Source organism: Podarcis muralis, chromosome 6 (genome assembly GCF_964188315.1).
Source record: "Podarcis muralis chromosome 6, rPodMur119.hap1.1, whole genome shotgun sequence".
NCBI classification, from domain to species: Eukaryota; Metazoa; Chordata; class Lepidosauria; order Squamata; family Lacertidae; genus Podarcis; species Podarcis muralis.
Window position 1 is genome coordinate 94,365,203 of NC_135660.1, and position 24,009 is coordinate 94,389,211.

Consider the following 24,009-nt stretch of genomic DNA (forward strand, 5'->3'; position numbering starts at 1 on the left):
CATCTGCAGTTTACTCCTGCCTGATGACGGCATGAGGAATAGGTGAAGCTCTCCTGGGAGGATGGCAAGTATGCGCTGAAAAGAGAACTCAGGTATTTAAATCCTCCGCAGTCTCTGCTTATAAAAACATGTGTTGCCTTCAGCAGTAACATGTTTAAGCCACTTGCTGTTATTGCTGCTACAATGAAACCCATTCTACTTTTGGCAAGCCCTCAGAAGTTTCACCTGAGCGGGGAATCTCCAGCCTTGCCTAACATTTTGCTTTTGGTGGATTCCAGCGGAAAAAGAGAAGGAGGGAAGGCACCAGTCACAGGGAGAGACAGAGTCTCAAAGGTGCACAAGATTAAAAGTGTAATGGCCTTATTTATGCGGGTGGCGCTGTGGGTAAAAGCCTCAGCGCCTAGGGATTGCCGATCGAAAGGTCGGCGGTTCGAATCCCCGCGGCGGGGTGCGCTCCTGTCGCTCGGTCCCAGCGCCTGCCAACCTAGCAGTTCGAAAGCACATCAAAGTGCAAGTAGATAAATAGGGACCGCTTATTGGTGGGAAGGTAAACGGCGTTTCCGTGTGCTGCGCTGGCTCGCCAGATGCAGCTTTGTCACGCTGGCCACGTGACCCGGAAGTGTCTCCGGACAGCGCTGGCCCCCGGCCTCTTAAGTGAGATGGGCGCACAACCCTAGAGTCTGTCAAGACTGGCCCATACGGGCAGGGGTACCTTTACCTTTACCTTATGCATTAAAATCATCATCATCAGGGCCATTGAGATGCACTGCTCTGCATCTTCAGTTATGTTCTGTACCAAAAGTGTCGATTACAGACCACGGCCGAGGACACAATGTTGTGAGGAACGTTGTGAAGTTTTGTGGTTTTTTTAAAAAGAAATGTTACCACACTATTGAATCTTATTCTTGTGCATCTTGGTATCTGGTGGAATGCAAAGAATGCGTAAAACCCTGCAGAGGGATTTTACTAGTGTCACTGAAATCCTTTTATGCCCCCCCCCCCCAACCTCCCTGACCCCTCAATTCCTCACTCAGGTTTCTGCCTGGGCAAAAAGCTGTCTGAAGGTGTCGCACAATATTCCGTAACAGGATCAATCTGGCTGCTCCATTAATTATAAGGTAAGGTTGTGGCTTTGTGCGTGCGGTTTCGGGATTTGCATAGGCGTGATTATTATGTTTCTATTTGCCATGATGAAACAAAACGCCACCTTCTGGGCAATCAAAGAGAAGGGCTGAAATTTTGACGACGTTGCTTCAAATTCACAAGGGAAAGTCAGTCCACATTCAGAGTAGGCCACTGAGTGCTTTACCCAAATCTACCTGGAAGGTGGTCTGTTCTCCAGCCCAAGGTCTCTGAAGTCAGTTGCTGCAACTGAGGCCTTAAGCTACAAATAGGGGAGCTGGGAAAGTGACAGCCTTGAGCAGTGAGGTCTCTGGACATGAATTGAATAGGGACACCTGGAGAGTCTGCCCCACAAATCTTCAGAAAGGGAGTTGAACAGTGGCACCATCGGAGGAGCTGTGCTTGGTCAGAAATTCTGCAGACCTTCTGGAAATTCACCATGGCCAGGAGTCTCTTGCATGACTTGCATACGTAATTTCTCCCTGTCATATAAGACAACAGATGTCCATGGATGGATCTAATCACAGTCATTCTCGTACACATTGTTTGCTTCTTGGTTACGGATGTCGTAAGTTTTCCTATGAATTAAAAATAAGATCTCTGAATGTGAATACAATGCTGGCATGGTAGAGAAGGATACTTAGGAAGAAGAAAGACTGTTTCTCCTTATGGCCTCATTTCCCGCAGAATGTTGACATAGTTCATTATTTTTAAACAAACTGTTCCCAGAACAGTTAAACCAATAATATGAAAAGAACATGGGTAGTTAAAAAAAAAGCACCAATGCTTATTCATTATTAAACTATCCAAGAACCACAGAAAGTCTAGCATGCTCTTGTTTCAAGGACTATGGTCTTGCACGGGGCCTATTCATTTCAGTAGGCTTGCGCAAGAGACCTTTCTGCCCAATCTGTCTTTGAGCATCTACACCATTGACTGGTGTGTGTGTGTGTGTGTGTATCCTTTTTTTATACGCACCTTAGCCCATATGGAAAGTAACCTCACTGACTAAGGGGAAAGCAAATACATGTCCTATTTTTAAAAAGCACTTTATACAATACACTATGAAATACTCCTATGAAAAATGTACACTTGAGCTGAGATTGGAATAAAATCAGGCTTGTAAACTATAAATTATTTATTATTATTATTATTAAGAAGAAGAAGACTGTTTTATGAAGCCATGTAACTGAAGCAGAAAATTCCCACAAGGCACTCTATTAATGGAATTGTGTTCCATTAAGGATAAAAGAAAGTACCGTATCATAAAAAGGAAGTCATGTAAACATATGGGACTTATTTTTCCTCATATAATATGTATCTAAAAAGCAAGTATTCTCTTATTATGATTGCACATTCTGTTATTAGCCACTTACTGTAGGACACACTTACACAATGTATGAGCCAGCAAAGGCTTTCATAGAGGTCCTTTCCGGATTGGTTGCCTCATATCCTTTAAGCTGGAGACTGAACATGCAAAGTATGTCATGCAAGGTACAGCTTGGGCCTCCTGGCCCAAATTGTGGTCTGTCTGATTCCTAACCTCTCCCCTGCTTTTGCAATCCCTTTGTAGACAGCAAAAAAGGAGGCTGGGTGAACTCCCGAGAAGCCAACCGGATTGAGGTTGACTTGGCTGACACAAGTGCAAGCATGTTGCAGGAAAACAGTATGGTTCACAACCATAAGCCATGAACTAGATAATGACCACCAACTAAGACACAATATGAGTCACAGCTCAGAACCAGCTGTTGGTTTGGTTGTGTTACTAAAGCCCTCTTCGCGTGTTCAGTTTGAAAGTAAAAAATGGAAGGTCTTTCTCCTTGATCCTGGATTGGAACTGCCCTGTTTCTGAATGAATACTTTTTGCTTAAAAAATGTCAAAAGTGATATATTGTTTGCTGGTACCGGGCACCTTAGGGAACACATTCCCTTTCCTTTCAGACCAGGCCTGACAAGCCTTAGGTAGCTCACACAGCTGTCAATTTGCAGTCAGAGGTTACCAGAGACAGGAAGAAGCAACTTTCTGACTAAGCTGAAGGGGCAGCAAGCCTGAACTAGCCAAGTTCAAAGTCCCCACTCAACTGTGAAGCTAACTGGGTCATGGCTGGCTAGTAACTCGCAGTCTGATGTGTCTCACATGTCTGTTGTGAAGATAAGCAAAGGAAGACACCATATCCACCACCCTCAGTTTGCCTTTGAGACAGGATAGCATAAGTTCGGGGGGTAGTAGTCGCAGCAGGAACAGTATGAATAGTGTGCATATGATAGCAGCCAGCCTCAAAGGTGGAGAAGACCCATGAGCAAAAATCTGTTTCCATACTTGGGGCTGCTGCAGATGTGAAGGGAGACCAGTGTATTAAATTTGCCGTATTTTCCTCTACATCACAAGGGCATTTCCTGACTCGAAGTATTAACCCTAATTACAGCATTTTTTTCATCTGAGCAAAATGTACTAAGGCTCAGCTTCCCTTAAGCTGCAGTTCAAAGTGCAATAGAAATGCCTAACTTTAGTCATTTTCTCTTAGTTTATTTCCCCCTCTGCGTTCTCTCTGCCTCGCTTCCCACACACAAAACTCTTCTTTTCCTTCGTGTGTGTTTCCCCCACTTCAGCTGTGGCACCAGAGGAACTCATGCGACTGCATCTCTTTCTGGTTCTAGAAGATGAACTTTTCATATTTAGTTTTGAAAAGCATTTTTGTCATAGAGGCAGTTCCTCATATTTCCCACTGCGTATGAATGTGTACTTGAACCCACTGATTTCAGTATTAGCTTTGCACAATCCTGTTGGCTGAGGCCTTTCCATCATTTCCCATCGTACCCCAGGAACATTTTTTCATCATTTTTAATGGATTGGGTACTGCTTATTGTTTGGGTTTACTTTATATTTCCATATGCTTTTAGATTTCTATTGAATAAAGCTGTTTGGGCGACTGTGCTGGAGAAAGAGAGGGGAAAGGGAACCTTCAGAGAGGTGAAAGTACAATAGCAGTCACTTTACGGGTAGCCTTACAAGTTTCAGGCTGATAAGGAAGGACTGCACTGTGAGAAAATGGTGAGTTCAACAATGGAACGGGGAGTTGGGCAATCAGCAGATCTCCAGTTATAGGCATTTAGGATAGGCTTTCATTTGCGACCTGGGGGATGGGAAGAGAAGTCAAAGGTTTCTGTGGGAATGTTAATCCTTGGGGACCGAACCGGCGCTCAGAACCAACCTGCCAAGTTTCTATTAAACTGAGCTTTCAGGAGCAAGATAAAAATAGATAGTGTATCACATATGCAGACAGGGAAGCTGTCAGTCAAGGCTTTGATAACCCAGCAAGCCAGCCTTTAATTTTCCCAGCCTTGCTGAAGCTTGGGGATGGGGTGGAGGGGTGGGGAACTATGCAAGACTCCAGAGACTGTCCAGTAGACTAACATACATTAACTTTCACAGAAAAAGGATGAAATTCTAGATGCAATTTAACCACAGCCACCTGCTCGTTCTCTCTCCCTCCCTCTCTCTCCTCCCCCAAGTGGCTCAACTTTCTCAGATTCTGTGGAACAATGGAGGCTATATACAATGAAAATGCATTAAACATTGGAAAAGTTTCTCCTTGAGGTGCTCTGAACGATCTATGAATAAACGAGAACACAACCGTCCAAGACATTCCAAAGATCATGGTAAGTAATTCTGGGTGCCCCCATTTGTGCATATCATGGAGCATTGTGCACAAGATTTGCACCGTGTGGTTTGCCCTCTTAAGAGCAGGATTTTCCTTCATAAATAACTGGCCAAGGGCCCAAAATCAGAATCGAGACCCTGGCATGGGGAGGCATGGGACTGTGATGGACAGCTGAGCCAGACCAGAATGTGGTGATATAGTGCTTCAAAATTACACCAGAAGGCCAGAGCCTCTTTCTGACTGGTTACCAAGACAGACAGACAGACAGACAGAGGGGGGTGGAGCCAGCAGTTTTTGGAGGGAAAGGAGCCATTTCTGAGGGAGGGTTCAGATAGTTTGGCATCTAGTTTAAGGAAAATAGCTGGAGGGAAAGTTGGAGAGTTGGATCTGATCTGTGTGTATAACATCCACTCTGAGGAAAATATCTACAGCCAGAGAAAGGAGTCTCTGAGCTTAGATAGCAAGACAGTGTTTAGTGTCTTGTGAAAGTATTCAGACAGGAGTTTTCTGGAGGGCTGAGTCTGAGCTGTGGAAGCTGTGAGGATAAAGTCTCCTCAGGTCTCGTTCCAGTCAAGAGGGGAGAGATTTTCCAGAAAGAGAAGACTCCCAAACCAGTTTAGGAGGTGGTGGTGATCCCCTGGGTCTGTTCTACTATTTGGAAATACCACAGGAGTGGGATTGTTAAGAGGTTGGGAAACTGACAGAAAGTCCTACCTTGTCTGAGAACCAAAGTGTTAAGCTCTAACACCTGTGCAATGAAGTTTTAAGAAACTGAAGTAACCAAACTAGAAACAAGCTGAACACTTAACCAACTAGTCTAGAAGCCTGTAACATCCGCTTGATTTACTATAATTATTAATGAGTGAACTGTTTCCTGAAAGAACTTTATCTCCTGACACTTCATTTGCTTTAACACCTTTCTTCTATATAATAAACCACTGTTATTTGCTCAACTTCTGCCTGAAGTCTCCAAGTACCAAAGTTGTACCTCACACAAAAACCCATAAGATAAGTTGTGGTGGTTATAGGGTCTATGGAGTGAGGCTCACCACAGGGGGGTGCTTTAACTTTTTGCCCCCTGGTGCAAGGCCAATCTTGATAGAAATAAAATTATTGTTGCATGCCACCATCCCTATCTCTTAGTAGTGTAAGATTCCAGGAGTTTCAGGAACTTACTCGGGTTTGTGTTTCCTTTGGGAATGAGGGACAGCGGAGACTGTGGTGTCTTTATGATGTATGGTTTATTTACACATATGTACAACCTGAGACTATGATGGAGGGGTTCAAAGCATCAACACTCAAGGATGTCTTCTCCTGTAGCTGCAGCCTTAGATTCCAGCAGAATCTCTCTCTCTCTGGCTTCTCAGCCTGCCGCTTTTGCATCCAGCTTCTCAAATCTCCACTCTGGTCATTTTTCTAACTAATAGAAAGTTGATCAAGGAATAAGAGGGGCAAAAAAATCCCAAAATCCCCTCATAACAATATTCTTTAAATACATTTAGATGGCATGCCTAAGTGGTAATTCTCTGAATTTTACATAGGAACATCTTGATTTACTGTCATTGTACAGCAGCAAGTAATAAGTGTGATCAAGTACTAAGTTAATGCATAAAATTACATTAAATCCCTCTTAGGGATATCAGTGAACTAAAATGCTGTGCTTCATCTGAAGATGAAGCTACAGGTGACCACTTATAGATATGCTTGTATCAGCCAGCCATTTACAGCACCGTAACTTCAATGATAACTTCAGTATTCTAAAATGGACATTTCTCCCATTAAAGCTAGTTTAAGTGATGTTTCATGGATTCTTGTACTCGGTCCGAATTTCCAAATGTGCAGATCACTATTTAGGAAGAGCAGGATTGGGCTTTCCCCTGTTGTTTGTGTGGGTGTTGAGCAAAACCCATGATTTAAACTACTATTTTTATTTTTATTCATAACATCAGTGTACATGATGCTTTACATAGTTTCAAAAGCAAAAACAGACAGGTCTCTGCACCGATGGAGCAGGTTGACAATGGGGAAGAGAACAAAAGGAGGCAAGAAGGAGACAAGGTAGCAGAGAGGGAAAGAGTTGCTGCTCACAACCTAGACAACCTAAGGTACCCCTGCCCGTACTGGCCAGTCTTGCCAGACTCTAGGGTTGTGCGCTCATCTCACTCTATAGGCCGTGAGCCAGCGCTGTCCGCAGCCACTTCCAGGTCACGTGGCCAGCGTGACAAGCTGCATCTGGTGAGCCAGCGCAGCACACGGAATGCCGTTTACCTTCCCGCTAGTAAGCGGTCCCTATTTATCTACTTGCACCCGGGGGTGCTTTCGAACTGCTAGGTTGGCAGGCGCTGGGACTGAACGACGGGAGCGCACCCCACCGCGGGGATTCGAACCGCCGACCTTTCGATCGGCAAGCCCTAGACGCTGAGGCTTTAACCCACAGCGCCACCCGCGTCCCCCTAGACAACCTACCTATACTCTAAATGGTGCTGGTACCAAAGGACAGGTTGCCACTGTTGCACCACCTTCCTCATTATGTCTCCTGCTCCCTGCCCAGATGAATGCCATCATTTATGTCCCACTTGCTCATCAGATGGGACTGAGCAATGGGACAAGAACACAAGCTTGGTACTGCCTAAATCACAAGTGGGTTGCCTAGGTTGGAAAAGTATAATTTCCTCTTAAAATCATAGAATTGTAGACTTGGAAGGGACCATGAGGATCATCCAATTCCCCAGCCATGCAATGCAGGAATTATTTTTTTTGGGGGGGGGGGTGTTCTTGTGTATACACTTCATGAATGGTGTTAGGCACATGTACTTCTGTATGTGGAAACTGATACAAAATGTGAGGGTGGATTCGAAAGAGGAGAAAATCAGGCCCTAAGCAAAGTGTTCAGATATGCATGCTGTGGTCTCTCTTGGCCTTTTCGTACTTTTAGATTGCAATCCTATACTCACATACCTGAGGGTAAGCCCTGCTAAACTCTATGTGACTTACTTCTGAGTTGGTAGGTACAGGACTGTGTTGTTAATGAGAGAGAAACATTACTAAATGTCAAAGTGCTCTGTAAATATTTTGTTTTTACGGTTCTGCAGCTTTCAGTCCAGCCACTCAAAACAAGGCCCATCAATATGGGCTGGTGTACTCTTAAGGTAGTTCTGTGAAGGAGGGGGGGGGGATTTCTAAGAGTGGTATTAGAACTCTCACCAAACTATAATTCTCAGGATTTGGGATGGGGCAGAAGAACCAATGCAGGCAAATTGGTATAAAATTACATGAGTTTGTAACATAAATATACAGCGTGTTTTCACGTAGGACATCTGATGAAGAATACTGCAGAGAGATTTAAAAATGAAGCTTCTGAAAACCAGTATAATCTATTTGTCCAAAACAATATCCATCCTAGACTCAATCACTTCCCCCCCTCAAGATCTAACCAGACAATAGGTAAATTATTATTCGATATGTTTCGTACTGGCTGTTATTTCTTGCACTACAAACCTATATGTGCATCATGCTAGCTCAGCTGTCATGTATTCCTCTCCAAATCTTGGGAACTGTAGCCGGGCTAGAGTGATGATGAGAATATTCAGCTGAAGAACATAAGCGTCTTTCACTACTAAAGTTCTCTGGGGACAGAGCGATTATAAGTGGTGTAGATGCGCCCTCAAGGAATCATACATCAGTGTGGTGTGAACTAAAGGATGTTAAGCTGCCCCGTTGACTTCGGTTGAACTGGCAGAAACTTGCCGCTCGAAGTCTCCTTCCTCTTGTCTCATTCTTGCTCCTTTGCTTGTCTCGCGTGATAAAGTTTTCTATCAGTTTCAGTTTCTCGTGCTCTTCCTTCAAGAAGAAATCAACCAGCACGCTCTTTTCTTTCTTGATCTGCTCACTGATATCCTTGGGGATGTCTGGGATCATCCAGTCAACAAGCACGCTGAGGAACATTACCAGGTTCTGCAAGAGAAATAAATTAAATAAGCAGGAGGAAGACGTGTTCCTTACAGCATTGAAAAGATCCCTAAAGCACTCATTTTGGGGAGGTATAGCCAGGGGTGTAGCCCTGTCTACCAGTGTGTGGGGTGCATGCGCGCATACCCCCCAAGCGTGGACCGAGCGCGCTAACCCAGCCCTCGCTGCTCTCACACGCTGGGCGGGGACAAGGCACAGCAGGCATGGAGAGTGCTCAATAATATAACTGTCTCTGGTTATATTATACTCCATCAGCAATACATCAAGATGTTTTAATTCTCTTCTAGTTTAGCTGAGACTGTTCCACAAGGGCAGGGGAATTTGAAAGGGTCAGTGAACAAGCGTGAATAAAAATCAATGGACAAACAAGTACAGTGGTACCTTGAGTTACATACACTTCAGGTTACATACGCTTCAGGTTACACACTCCACTAAGCCAGAAATAGTGCTTCAGGTTAAGAACTTTGCTTCAGGATAAGAACAGAAATCGGGCTCCGGCGGTGCGGCGGCAGCAGGAAGCCCCATTAGCTAAAGTGGTGCTTCAGGTTAAGAACAGTTTCAGGTTAAGTACGGACCTCCGGAACAAATTAAGTACTTAACCCGAGGTACCACTGTACTGCAGGCAGCAATCAATGCATTACATGTGGCAGTGAAGCAATATAACGCAGAAAGGGTTTACCTGAAAGATAATGACAAAGGCCAAACGGGCAGATAAAACAGTCCAGTACTGCTTAGAAAATTCATACTGGTTTTCAGACCATGGCGGTTCTCTGTAATCCTTAAACCTGTAAAATGGAGCCATTGCTTTAAACTGCACATTTTGGAGCCACATCTGCTACACATAACACGGATCAGTTCAATTTTCCAGCTAGAAAGTTCCCCAGCAGTTGTGCAATTCGTACCTTTCATTTCCAGCAACAGTGTTTGGGTTCTCCGATTATGCTTCAATATTTCTTTTTCACACCCACCAACCACAGCCCCATGTGTCGGGCTGCAGTCATGGATTGCTTTAACAATTTTGACTGACATGGGTTGACTCTGATAAATCAAGCAACACATTTGCTTTGAGATATTTTAGTGACTGATAAATAAATTTGAGATATTTTAGTGACTGAAGTGACTGATAAATGGAATCCAATAAATAAAGTTGCCCACATTTCACTGGATGCCAGATTGCACATGTGTCCTCCCTAAATGGTTCTGAACAGAGGAGAGATGCAAAGAGCTTTTGTCTGTGCCCAGCAGTGGCAGATGTAGGCGCCTTTTCTTAGTTGATGGACAGGAGATGGAAGGCGGAAGTGCTGGCATGCTTGTAACACATTGTGGCACTCTCTTTTTCTGCTTTTTTTAGATGCAGCAACCATTTTGTGTCATGTCACTTCCCACATGGCAACCTCTTTGTGTTATGCCAGGCACAGACAAACTCGGCCCTCCAGATGTTTTGGGACTACAACTCCCATCATCCCTAGCTAACAGGACCGGGGATGATGGGAACTGTAGTCTCAAAACATATGGAGGGCCGAGTTTGCCTATGCCTGTGTTATGCCATGATCCCCATGGTAGCCATTTTGTGACTAGTACCCATGGAGCTCACTTTCTACCAGCAAGTAAATAGGCTTAATAGTGAACAACCATACACTTTTTATGAAGATAAATATAATAAATTGTTTTGTTGAGCTGTGATCCCCTTGAGCTCAGTAGGACTTACTTCTGAGAAAGCATACAAAGGAGAATGGTTGTTAGGCATGTAAATATGCCAATTTTGTTCTTAGAAAGAATACAAAAGGATAGAGAGATATTTATTTGTATAGAAGGCACAGTTTTAGAACGTTCAACTTAGGTTCCCACAGTGGAGAGGTTCAAAAGACAAACATGCAATGTCTGGCCTATATTTAGTATAGTGGGATAATTTAAGGCTGAGAGAGAGTGGGAGACAAAATATGGAAGGAAGGAACGAGTTGGACATGCTGAAGTTCCCAGGTTCAATTTCAGTTCTTTTATTCTATTTATTACAAAAGATCTTACCCGCTCTTCACCCTAAGATCCCAGGCCGTGTTACAACAATTGCAAAAACAGATAAAACCACCACAGTTATAAAACCAACGAGCCATTCCAAATGAACCAGAACAGTATAAATTAAGCAGGAGAGATGAGTCCCACAAAAACAAAATATTTTAACTGTTGCAAAGAGGTGCTTCTGCAACAATGAAGATGCTAGGTGCTTAGAGCCAGTGTGGTGTAGTGGTTAAGAGCGGTAGTCTCGTAATCTGGGGAACCGGGTTCGCTTCCCCGCTCCTCCACATGCAGCTGCTGGGTGACCTTGGGCTAGTCACACTTCTTTGAAGTCTCTCAGCCCCACTCACCTCACAGAGTGTTTGTTGTGGGGGAGGAAGGGAAAGGAGAATGTTAGCCGCTTTGAGACTCCTTAAAGGGAGTGAAAGGCGGGATATCAAATCCAAACTCTTCTTCTTCTTCTTCTTCTGGGGACGGGACGGGGCGAGTGCCACAATTTAGGGGCTGACACCGAGAAAGCCCTTTCCTGAGCCACCTTTCCCCAACACCTCTGAGGGTGGCCAAAGGACCAAGAAAGCCCCCGATAAGGTGAATAGGGGGTGTAAACAGTCTTTCAGATATTTGGGGCTTTAAACATTTAATGTGAGCAGCTTAAACTGCACCCAGTGTAGCTATTTTAAAACAGGAGTTATTTGAGCTCTAATTTGAAGCCCAGCACAGTAATCTGGGGTGCTGCACTTTGGAGTTTCTGAATTATCTGCACACAAATGAGCGTGAAAGTATTTCCAGCAATGAGACTAAGTTATTCATAATAGCAGCATAAATGAGAAATGATTGCTTTCAGCGGGGTGCAACCCTCCCTGGAGCAGGATGCCTTCCTACATCCTGGACTTGAGAATGCTCTCATATAACAGAACTGGGAAAGTTGCTGAGTTTGGAGCCTGGAGACTTACTACCAATTGGAAGTGACAGCCCTGATGAAATGGACCACTTCTCTGACTAAAGCATCATATGGAAGTATCTGTCCAGTGGCAAATGGCTGCATTTCCACCTGTTGCGTGTCGAGGTCCCCAGGGCCACCCCAATAACTCACACATCACACAGAATTTTTTGTTTAAGGTTTTTGGCATAATTTTGGCCACAACTTTATTAAAATACAAACATGTGAGTGGTTGCTTAGGCATTGGTTGCGACTATCTGCCCCCACCACGGGGGACAGATTGACATTCTGTCAGAAAAGGGGAATACTCTTGGGGGTAGCGACGGAGCAGGGAACCTGCCCTCAGCCCTCCCCAAATGCAACCAGGAGCTCATTGCTATGGCCCAAGCCCCCTTGACAGAGTGGACAACCAATAGTTAGCCCCTGATTCCTTTAAAGCAGTGTTCCCCAACCTTGGGTCTCCAGCTGTTTTTGGACTACAATTCCCATCATCCTTGACCACTGGTCTTGCTAGCGAGGGATGATGGGAGTTGTAGTCCAAAAACAGCTGGAGACCCAAGGTTGGGGAAGACTGCTTTAACGGAATCCCTTGCAGCAGCAGCATTAGAGGGGCAGGCACAGCCAATCCATGCCCCTCAACCAACCAAACCATAAACCAATGCCTAACCACAACATTACAAGTTGTGATGATTTGCTATGCAGTAGGCAAAAACCAATCAGCCAGATGGACAAAATTCCTACTGGGCCCCTGCCCCAAGAGCAGACGAGCCCATGACAGGCATAGCAAGGTCAAAGCGAACAACCCTAATTCTAGGGAGGGGGGACGGGCAATCTGATGCACGGGCGAAAAGAGGAAGCCCTGGCCACGTGCAAGGAGTTTTAGCATTTCTGGCTGTCAATCAACAAATGGCAACATTAACTTCTTCCTAACAACAAAGGAAGCCCCAATTGCATCAGTGGCCCCCAACTTTGGAGTGTCCTGGCAGCCCCCACCGCAACACATGCTCTCCATGAAGGAGAACACGCTTAAATGTGCACATAATGGCAGTGTGCAATTCTGATATTATACTGGCAAGCTGATCAACATTATCTGGCCAATATTGTAACTTATTAGGATGAGAGATGTCTGAGAATTCCAGCAAAAACAGAAATGGGAGTGTAAGTTGCCAATATTTGCTAATTCATCCCATGTTTGGAATAAAAAATCTATCCAGCGAACACTTGTTGCTTTCAGTCCAAAAATGATACATAACTGAACACACCTTTTCCCATTTATGTTGAAATCACTTTGCATTAAAATATTGTTGCTTTTGCTTTGAAGAAGGAGGAATTAGCTGTTGATGGTTATTACCATTTTGCAGACAGAGATTTAGAACCAAAGGCTGGACCTTCCCTGTTAAAAGCCTGTATCTTAAAAATATAGCCTATGAATGAAACACACAAATCTTTGTATCAGACAGTGGTACTTCACAAAGTGATGGGATTGCCTGCAGTATTTGTCAAATGCACACCTGGTTGCAAACTCAGGTTTGCTCTAGTGTCATGTGGATAAGCTTTTAGTGACAAACCTGATGTTAGGGTCCGATAAATTCATCCTCATGATCTATACCAAAGGAGTGTTTAACTGAGTAAGGTGTCATTTTCATTTTGCCTTGAGCAGAATAAATAAAAAAAAACCACCCTTGTACTCTGCAAGAAAAAATTTATGGCTAATTATATGTCACAGATTGTTGACAGATTATTGCCACTGTTGCAATGTTCATTTAGAACGAATACCAGATATTTCAGTGTAGTGGATAAAAATGTTGCCCTACCTATTCTAAGAATGCATCACTAGGGAGTGTTTGAATTTGTTATGGATTCAGTTAAAAGATAAAGGTACCCCTGCCCGTACAGGCCAGTCTTGACAGACTCTAGGGTTGTGCGCCCATCTCACTCTAGAGGCTGGGGGCCAGCGCTGTCCGGAGACACTTCCAGGTCACATGGCCAGCGTGACAAAGCTGCATCTGGCGAGCCAGCGCAGCACACGGAAACGCCGTTTACCTTCCCGCTAGTAAGCGGTCCCTATTTATCTACTTGCACCCGGGGGTGCTTTCGAACTGCTAGGTTGGCAGGCGCTGGGACCGAGCAACGGGAGCGCACCCCGCCGCGGGGATTCGAACCGCCGACCTTTCGATCGGCAAGCCCTAGGCGCTGAGGCTTTTACCCACAGCGCCACCCGCGTCCCTCTATGGATTCAGTTAAAGACACCTTAATATCAAGTGAAGCCCATAATGAGAAATTCCGGCTTCCATGTAATCCCATTGACTTGTATCAGGTCAACTTTCTCCCCAAAATTTTTCCAGAAATGAAATGTGTGCATCTGTGTGTTTAATTGAGCTAAAATACATTGCTCATAGCCTCCCTCTATGTTAAGAATCCAACTAGGTGTGAACCCTCCCTGACAGCTTTTGGTTTTACTTAAATGTCTCCATTGAAGGCCCTAAATTTGATAACAGCAAAGGGGCTGATCAGTCTTTCTCCATGTTTTTCTGATCAAAATCTCAATCCCAAAATTATTTTCCACCTGTGGGGAAAACATACTGTATCCATTCAGTCAAGGCACATTCATCCACATTGAGATTTGACTTCTAGAGACTTGAGGAAGAGGGATGAACCTCAATAATGGCAACTCCAATGAACATGTACACACACTAACAATATTTTAAGAAGGCATCCACAGAATGCAAAACAAGGACAGTGATTTATATGGGCCAGGGACCAGAAATAGGGGCTGCCCCTAGAAAACATGGATACCTATTGGATACTATTTTTTGTTCTCATATTTGTTTCCAAATGATTAAAGAAGAAATATTGTGTGTGTTTCCTAGGGAGTCAAAACTTGGGCACACTGAGCTTTAGAAAATGTGAGGAGCTTACAGAAAGGGCAAATGTAGCTGGAAAATTTACCATTTGCCTTCAATGACAGAGATCAGTCTTACTCTAATTTTAACCCACGAAAGTTAGTGGAACAACCTACCAAAATTGCTCCTACCATAAGTCTTAAATACAATAGCCAGTGATTGGTAAGGCTGCTTTACCTGCAAAGGGAAACATCCTCTTCGAAACTTGAGGCTTCTGGCTGGGTTCCAGCCTTGAAATCACTGACATTGAAGTACGAGAGAGTGTGATTGATGAAGCCATGCATGGTTCCATTGTGACTATATGCATATTGATAGACAAGGCGCGGAATGAAATCAGAAGTGACGGATATGACAAAGGCCTGGGAGAAAAGAAAAACCTTTACCATAGGAGCACAGATATGCATAGTGTACTTTGGAGTCAGTTTATGGATGTGGACAGTGATCCAAAAGATAACCAGAAATCCCCAGAGAAGCTGCTTTGTGACTTGAGGACAAGAACTAGTTGGACTTTCAAGTATTATTTGTCTCCACAGCAGTGTGGAAGAGCATCCTACCAGACTGACCTGTAATCTGGCTGTTTAATAAAAATAGATGTGCAGTGGCTGAGAGGCCAAGGAGTCTGGCATTTGTTCAAGAGCTTTGCATAGGGAGCCTTTTATGCCATTTTAATATAAATCTTGGATAGATTTTTACTGCCGTCAGTTTGATTTTAGATAACAGTTTATTTGTTTAAAAGATGAGTGAGCAAAGAAGGATGATAATAGAAGGATGAGCCTTGTGGCAATTTACGCAATTGAAATTGAACATATTGTTATGAGTTCTTTGGGGGGGGGGCAGGTTGCATGCCTCAGCCCCCCCCCCCCAATTCCTGGATCCAACATGGATTCAATTGCTGGGATAGCCACACCAGCCTAGTAATGGCCCGCTAAGTATGAGTTGTTAAGGGAACAAAAGAAGTGGCTGTGAGCCAGATAGTGAGAAGGATAAAGCCTGAATCTAAAGCAGAGTTTTGGGACTGCAATGTGAACTCAAAATAAAGCAGCAATGGAGGATAAGGCTACTGATGGCTTCTAGCCACCATGGCTAGGTTCTACTTGCCATGTCAGAGGCAGCAAGTCAGTTGTTGGGAATCACACATGGAGAGTGTGTGGTTGCACTTAATCTCTGCATTCAGATTACCCCTAAGCACATGACTGCCCACTGTGAGATGGGGATGTGGGAGAAATTTGATTCAGTTCAAATTTATGAATGAACCTGCTTAATGCCTTTTTGCGTAATAGAATGGTTCCTGTTGTCTCGAAGGAGGCAGCAATGTGCAACCATAACTGAAGAAGCCCACTGTGGACCCACAGGTCCAATACACCTTGGTCAAGGCAATCTAGAAGGTGGTGGTGATGATTCAGCTGCAATCAAAACACAAGAAGAGACCTACTGGATCTCACAATGTCCAACCAGATGCCCACAGGAAGCCTGCAAGTAGAACCTGAGCATAGCCCTCCCTACCTGAGATTCAGAGCAATGTCTTCAGAGATGTACTGGAGGTAGACCATAGCTATCATGATCAGTAGACATGAATTTGTCTTTTGGTGAAGCTTATTATCTTAATGTATCCCAGTCTGGATTCAGGCCTGAGAATCAACAGGGCAGTTCCCAGGTCCCAAGAACTGGGTTCTGTACAGGTTTGTACTCCCTCTGAAGGAGCAGGTGCACAATTTGTGGGGTGCTCTCAGATCCACTGCTTTCACTTGAGGCCAAGGTGACCTCTTGAGGACCATTACCACCTTTGATTGGTGTGTCAAACAGGGACAACCTTGCCATGGTGCTCCTTATATTGGTTACTGCACAATTAGTCAACAGTAGCACAGTGTATATGGAGCTACCCTTTCTATGCTACGATGTTAGCATAAAATGCAGCTGCTATGGTGCTTAGTGGGACATCCAACTTTACACATTTTACACCATTGCTGAAAGAGCTGTACTAGCTACCTGTTAGCTACCAAGCCAATGTCAAGGCTTTGTTGTTCAATATTCAAAGCCTCAAACAATGAACAGACCAAACTGATTTTTGAGGTCTTCTGAGGAGCAACAACTTGGAAGTGGGTCTTCTCAGCGAAAGCACTCACCATCTGGAATGCCTTCTCCCAGGAAATAAAGTGAGGTGGAGACAGTAATGACCTTCAAACACTTAAAAAAAGCCAACTTTTATATTTAGCCAAGCTTTCCTGGACTCAGACTCTCTTGTTTAACACACTGCTCAGTTTAATTTGTGATGTATAATTTCATTTTGTTTTAATCTAGGTTTTAGGAAATTTTTAAGGTATGTTGTTGCATTTTTATCATTTTTTATGTAAACTGCTTAAATAATTTTATTGTATTAAGTGGTATACATTTTTATAAACAAATAAACTGATGTTTACATAAGAAAATCCTGAAGTTCTTGACAATTTAAGTAAAATCCCCTCTTACCATAGCATACATAAGCAAGAAGCCAATACTCACATTAATTATTACTGAAAATTTTCCAATGCCACTCAGAATGTTAAACCAAATTCCTGTAAGGGAGAAGAAAGATTTGTTAAGCTGTGCAATTTCCATTCCTGTTCTCATTGCAAACCAAATTCCAGACCTCGTATTTTTCTCTCCCGCCTTTCTATACACCATCTTTATCATAATTTTAAATTTAAAAAATGTACCTATATCTTTTGCTCTCACTGTATCTGGCCTCCTTAGCTCAGTGACAAACTTTTTGGCATCCAGGCGAACTTCAATGACATTGTTGAGCAGGGCAAACACAGGAGCCAGCGGAAAGGAAGCGACAAAGAGCGTGACGAATCCAAACTGTATAACTAGAAGACAGACAAACAGTGTTCCTAAGGCCTGAAAAACCAAGTCTGCAATCACTTGCAAAGCCATGACATACAGTGCTATGCTTATGTAATATATATCAACTTTTAAAGTCATGGTGCACACCACTTAGGTCCACAAGGTTATACACGCCTCTTTGGCAGAGGGCTTGTTTCAGCCACCCTGAAGGAGGTAGCTGTGAGAAAGCCTCATTGAATCTTGAGGATCATGGCAACTATAGCAGTTGTGAATGATATTTTCATGGGGAAATTACTGGATATTATGGATGAACTGCTTACATTGGCTTGGTCATGCTGATAGTACATGTCGCTTATGACATGTGGTGGGAATGTAAAAAGGTGAAATGCTTCTGGGAGATGATATAAAATGAGATGAAAAAAATGTTGAAATATACATTTATAAAGAAATCAGAAGCATTTTTACTAGGCATTATTGGGAGTGATATAAATAGAAATGAAAGTAAGCTCTTTTTATATGCAGTAACAGCAGCAAGAATATTATTGGCCCAAAAATGGAAGCAAGAAGAATTACCGACGATTGAAGAATGGAGGATGAAGTTATTGGACTATGCAGAACTAGATAAACTAACAGGAAGGATTCGAAACCGGCGGGACCAGAAATTCACGGAAGACTGGAGTAAGTTTATGGACTATTTAAAAAGTATTTGTGAAGATCAGACAACGTTTGTAGGTTTGCAAGAAGTTTTGTGAGGAGTATTATTGGAAGTATTGCAAAAATGGATAAGGGGAAGGATGATTTTTTAAGAGATGTAAAGGCAATATAAAGTTAAGAAATACATAAGAAGTGGTTAAAACAGTGGATCATCAGAGGTGCTGATGGAAGTCTAAAAAGATTGTATAAGTGATAAGTTTTGTGGTACATTTTATAATTTATATGTTAAAATCAATAATACACACACACACACACACACACACACACACACACCCCTATTGATTGTCGCATTCAACGCAACTGATCACTGGACCCCTCTGGTTAGGCTCTCTAAATTGGGGATTGAGGGCATTTTTATTCAGGGGATCCATTCCTCCCCAAAGAACCAGTTCCAGGAGCTGGCATTATCAGACTTTTCTTTGGCCTTCATGTTTGAAGAACTGTGTTGTAGGAGACCAAAGGTCTATCCAGTCTAGCATTTTGTTCTCACAGTGGCCAACCAGATGCTTATGGAAAGCCCACAAAGAGCACATGAGCACATTAGAACTCTCCCACTTGTGGTCTACAGCAGCTAGCAGCCATTTCCATAGTTTAATTATGCATTGTGTGAAGAAGTCATTCCTTTCTTTTCTGTCCTGAATCTCCAAACGTTCAGCTTCACAGAATGACACCACCCATGGTGATTTAAGAAGTACATGAAACTGCTGAGTGAAGTGGTGAAAGGGTTTGGAATTGGGTGTTTTCAAAATGGTGATGATATCCAGCTACCCGTCTTTTCTAGCTGAAGTGCAGAACCAGTATTTGGGAGCAGTAATGGGATAGATGAGGGCCATTGAAGTGAAACTCAGATGGATATGCTGCTGGTGGGTACGGTAGTTTGTCCATTCAGGAAGATGGTGTCAACCAGTTCAGGTGGGTGTTACATTCTCCTTCAATGGGCAGGTTTGCAGTCTGAGCGTGCATGAATTCATCTTTATTACTGAGCTTGGATCACAGCAAGATGGAGACGCTGTGGTTGAGTGGTTTACACCAGTTGTAAACCTTCATATGGAGTAGATGACTTCCCTACACAAAGCATCTCATTTTTTGAGGGTTTAATCTCAACTTGTAGACTCTCACAATTCCAGGCATTCGTGCAAGTGTGTGTATATCTATTGCGTATTTAAATAATACCATTGCCTACATTTTTCTTATACATTAGAACAGTGTTTTTCAACCACTGTTCCGCGGCACACTAGTGTGCCGCGAGATGTTGCCTGGTGTGCCGTGGGAAAAATTGAAAAATTCGAAAGATTTAAAAATAAAGTATTTTATAATTTTTCATATTTCTGTTTACTTACTATTTCATAATAAAGTAATTATAAAATACTTTCTTTGTGTTTATTTGATTCCTATTCAAGAGAATTACTTTATATATAGTCAATATAGGCACAGAGTTAAATTTTTTAACATTTTCTAATGGTGGTGTGACTCGTGATTTTTTTCATGAAACAAGTGTGCCTTTGCCCAAAAAAGGTTGGAAAACACTGCATTAGAAAGCATGGCAACAGAAGGGAGATAGCCTTTTTCATTACTTAAAACACCATAATGTCATAATGCCCAATGAAATGCAAATTAAATTTCTGGATGCTCTAGAGTGGCATCCACATCAGCAAAGCCTTCATGTGTGCAGAAAATTTTCAGGTGTGTGCATGGAACTTTTTTGGATAGGACTGAGGGACCACATGCCCCTTCTAATGGGTCTTGAATTGGTGAGCCGTGGGACGTGAAGCAGGAAATTCAGCCTGAACGCTATCATCCACTTTTGGTCACAGGAGGGAATTGCAGGGAAATCTGTCACACCAACAAGAAAACCTCATCACACCAAAGAGTGCAGAGTGGATGGTCTTTTCTGACCTTTGTAAGAGGAAACTTCTGGATTAGGTTTGCATGCTGCTCTAAGGGATGTGGCGCTGTGGGTTAAACCACAGAGCCTAGGGCTTGCCGATCAGAAGGTTGGTGGTTCGAATCCCCACAACGGGGTGAGCTCCCATTGCTCGGTCCCTGCTCCGGCCAACCTAGCAGTTTGAAAGCACGTCAAAGTGCAAGTAGATAAATAGGTACTACTCCAGTGGGAAGGTAAACGACGTTTCTGTGCGCTGCTCTGGTTGGCCAGAAGCGGCTTAGTCATGCTGGCCACATGACCCAGAAGTTGTATGGCGGCTCCCTCGACCAATAAAGTGAGATCAGTGCCGCAACCCCAGAGTCATCCACAACTGGACCTAATGGTATTGGGATCTGTGTCTGATGCAGTAAAATCATAGGTGTGATTTTAGCTAGTGGCTTCCTAGCCCATAGTTTCATCTCTACCCTATGCTACACTAGCTCTCACCTGTAACATAGCTCTCCAAAGTTGTATCATAGAAATCTTCAAGTTAGAAGGGCCAACCAGGGCTATGCAGCCAAACTGACTGCTTTGGTGCAGACTATGGAAGGGAATAGCGGTGTTTGCTTTGTGAACATTTTGCCCCTTCTGAAACAGACCTCCTTTCCACTAAATTCCTCCTTTTTGGCAATTATTTGCAGCATTTGTGAAAGGATGAAAAACTGTTTGCAAGGCACTGAGGGCAGGGGAAAGGGGGAACACCTTGCTTGTTGTTGACATAACTGAACCAATGCTGTGTCACATTGTGATGCAGTAAAAATAAGGCAGTGCAGAGGAACAAGATTCACATTCAGATGTGCATCTGCAGGCAATTCTACACATTAGCACTTTGTTACTTTTGATAGAATGCACATTTGAATAGAATATCACTGATTCTTGTAATGGGAATGGTATTTCTTTCCCCCTAAAGAGCAAGCAAGCAGGGAAAATGTGTGCAAAAGCACAGAAGACTGGCATGTGGGTTTGTTTATGAACATTTGTTGACTTTCACAGCAAAAACCAAAACTGACAAAAAAATTGATGCAGCGCTACAAAGAAAGAGCCTGACTATTGTGTGTCTGCAATAGCCGCTAATGATTTCTCACATAATTGATGTATACAACATGCCTCCACAAGATGCGCCAAGATGACACTTTCAAATCCTGCTACATCGTGGAGATTACAGAAGAATGTGGCAATATTTCTTTTGTTTTGATGGATTCTCCTGCTTTAGGGGGAATTCTTCTAAATCTTCAGAATTAATCCTGGAAGGCTTAGAGACCCTGAACCTCTTTCTGCCTCGCTTTATATGGATGCTAGACTTCTGACTGCCTTCAGCAGGAAAATAATTAATTCTGTTATATTGGCTTTTTGGAAACTTTCCAATGAAGTACCACAGAAACCCTTGGTTCACGCACTCATGCTTAGTAGAAGGGAAGGAAAAAAATTGGATAGCAAAATACGTTCATTGCAATCTAAACAGAAGTTCAGTGACAGACATGCCAGCTGGATGCAGGACAGAGAATCTGCTTGTGGGATGGTGTCTTGCATATCCTTTGAACATATCCACCCTTTAAAAAATTCTCGGAACATGAAGCTGGGCTGGAGCTTAGGGTCATTGTTCTTAAGTTTGACTTTCTGATTTTAACCTTCACTTTCTGTTGAGGAACCAGCCATCACGCTGACTGCTGCATGGCAGTTACACTGTAAATATCCTGCTAGGTTGCCTTAAAGGTAAAGGTAAAGGGACACCTGACCATTAGGTCCAGTCGTGGCCGACTCTGGGGTTGCGGCACTCATCTCGCTTTATTGGCCGAGGGAGCCGGCATTTAACCCACAGCGCCACCTGTGTCCCTAGGTTGCCTTAAGTCTCAACATTTGCCCTGTGCAGTCTCTTCGAACAGTATTCCCATGATAGCAGATACAAACTAGGCCCAGATGCAGTCAAGGTGCAGCTCGTTTTCAAAGCTCACAAAGTCTTCAGCTAATTATAAGAGAGTGTATTATTATTGATTTTTGGCTTTCAAAAAACCTCTCACGTTATCAAGATCAAGTTCTGACTGCAGTAGTATTAGTGCTCTGGCATGCAGTGTGTCCTTACCAAAGCACATTTAGTTTCTGTTTAAGTTATATTTCATTTCTGGTTTGAAGTCAGCTAGTGAAATGTATAAGGGATGAGGGTGGCGCTGTGGGTTAAACCACAGAGCCTAGGGCTTGCCGATCGGAAGGTCGGTGGTTCGAATCCCCGCGACGGGGTGAGCTCCCGTTGCTCGGTCCCTGCTCCTGCCAACCTAGCAGTTTGAAAGCATGTCATAGTGCAAGTAGATAAATAGGTACCACTCCAGCGGGAAGGTAAATGGCGTTTCCGTGCGCTGCTCTGGTTCGCCAGAAGCAGCTTAGTCATGCTGGCCACATGACCCGGAAGCTCCCTCGGCCAATAAAGCAAGATGAGCGCCGCAACCCCAGAGTCGGCCACGACTGGACCTAATGGTCAGGGGTCCCTTTACCTTTACCTTTAGTGAAATGTATAAAGCATCATGCTAACTAGTGACAGGGCTCTGCTTATTCTAGCAAGCATTCTGGGCAGATTTCACAAAACAAAATACCTCAATCAGCATTGGCTACCAGGGGTAGAACTGCACATTGTAAGAAACAGAGGGGATAGTGCTGAGAAACTGGCCCTTGTTGGGTCTCGCCTCCATCATGCAACTTCCTTTGGGCCTAGATCTCATTATGCTGTATGTTTCATTGCTCTTGCTCCATTTAACAATGTGGAAGGAAAGGCGTTCAAGATAATGACATCAGGACCAGAGTGACTTGTACTATAGAAGTGGAGGCGGGTACCTGATATGGGCCTGCCATTTTTGTTGGCAGGTCTGTGTTTCTTATTACACATACTTTTGCCTTTCTCACTCGCTGGATCATATAAGTTCTATTCTGAACTTAATAATGGAAAGCGTAATGCTGGTGGTCAACAAAAGAGGTTTAAAGATTGTCTCAAGGCAAATCTTTAAAAAATGTAGTATAAACACCGACAACTGGGAAACACTGGCCTGCAAGTGCTCCAGTTGGAGAACAGCCTTTACCAAAGGTGTCATGGACTTTGAAGACCCTCGAACTCAGAACGTGCTAAGAGGAAGGCACGCTTGGCAAATCCACACCGTGATCAACTCCCGCCTGGGAACCAATGTCCCTACTGTGGAAGGACGTGTGGGTCCAGAATTGGCCTCCACAGTCACTTACAGACTCATTGTTAAAACCGTGTTTATGGAAGACAATCTTACTCAGCTATGAGTGACCACCAAAGAAGAAGAAGACTTTTGCCTTTGGAGGATCTTACATGTGACTCTAATCTAAGGGTTCCCATGTACTGTTTCAGAATATCTCTCCCTAACATACAGACAGGTAGAATTGCCCTGCTATCTCTCAGTTCGTATGGCCAAAAAGGACCAGTACAGGTGAAGAGGGAAAATCACACAAAGCTACACAGATTTCAAAACTGAATCCAATCAAGGTGGCATTTTGGGATTAGGCTACATCAGTATTTCCATTCCTTCTCTGGGGCATGTTGCTGCATTTAACCACAACATTATTTTTTCTTGCAGTTAAAAATTTCCTTTCTGAATTCAGTGACTCTCTCTGAGAGTCCTGTTCTTTTACCCAGTTTTGAAAGTATGCAAACATTCTCCACTGAAGTGCTCCTTTCATCTTCATTTCTGCCTGATGCCCTTTCAGAACAATCTCAACTGACAGCCTCAGTGCTGAGCATCTCAAAGAACTTCCGCTCCATGTGGGTGGTCTGTGTCAATCAGCAGTGAACCTGACAGCTGAATTTAGTGATACGTACTGTGCACCACAGGGAGAAGAAGGTTTGATTTTACTCTAGCGTTCCATCTTTCTTGAATCTCATAGCCAGCACTCAGCATATTGTGCCGCATGGTAAAATTACAAAGATGGTGA

The 24,009-nt window shown here is 43.5% G+C and overlaps 1 protein-coding gene and 2 long non-coding RNA genes across 3 annotated transcripts in view; 1 reads left to right on the forward strand and 2 right to left on the reverse strand.

Moving 5' to 3' along the window:
• Window positions 1-19,514, forward strand: LOC114596911 (uncharacterized). Its single transcript, XR_003706652.2, has 5 exons — window positions 1-92; window positions 1,035-1,118; window positions 4,024-4,174; window positions 4,636-4,782; window positions 17,955-19,514. It is a non-coding gene; the product is annotated as an uncharacterized LOC114596911 (long non-coding RNA).
• LOC144327911 (uncharacterized) lies at window positions 6,697-7,507 on the reverse strand. Its single transcript, XR_013393077.1, has 2 exons — window positions 7,247-7,507; window positions 6,697-6,884 (listed from the first exon to the last, which is right to left on the reverse strand). It is a non-coding gene; the product is annotated as an uncharacterized LOC144327911 (long non-coding RNA).
• The window catches only part of LOC114596910 (anoctamin-2), a 27,626-nt gene continuing 11,158 nt past the window's right edge, over window positions 7,542-24,009 (reverse strand). The window contains exons 4-8 of the mRNA XM_028728778.2: window positions 17,303-17,455; window positions 17,109-17,161; window positions 14,787-14,968; window positions 9,433-9,538; window positions 7,542-8,738 (exon numbers count right to left, since the gene is read on the reverse strand). Coding sequence (XP_028584611.2) covers window positions 8,457-8,738; window positions 9,433-9,538; window positions 14,787-14,968; window positions 17,109-17,161; window positions 17,303-17,455 — 776 coding nt within the window. The 3' untranslated portion in view covers window positions 7,542-8,456. The remainder of the gene's footprint in view (window positions 8,739-9,432; window positions 9,539-14,786; window positions 14,969-17,108; window positions 17,162-17,302; window positions 17,456-24,009) is intronic.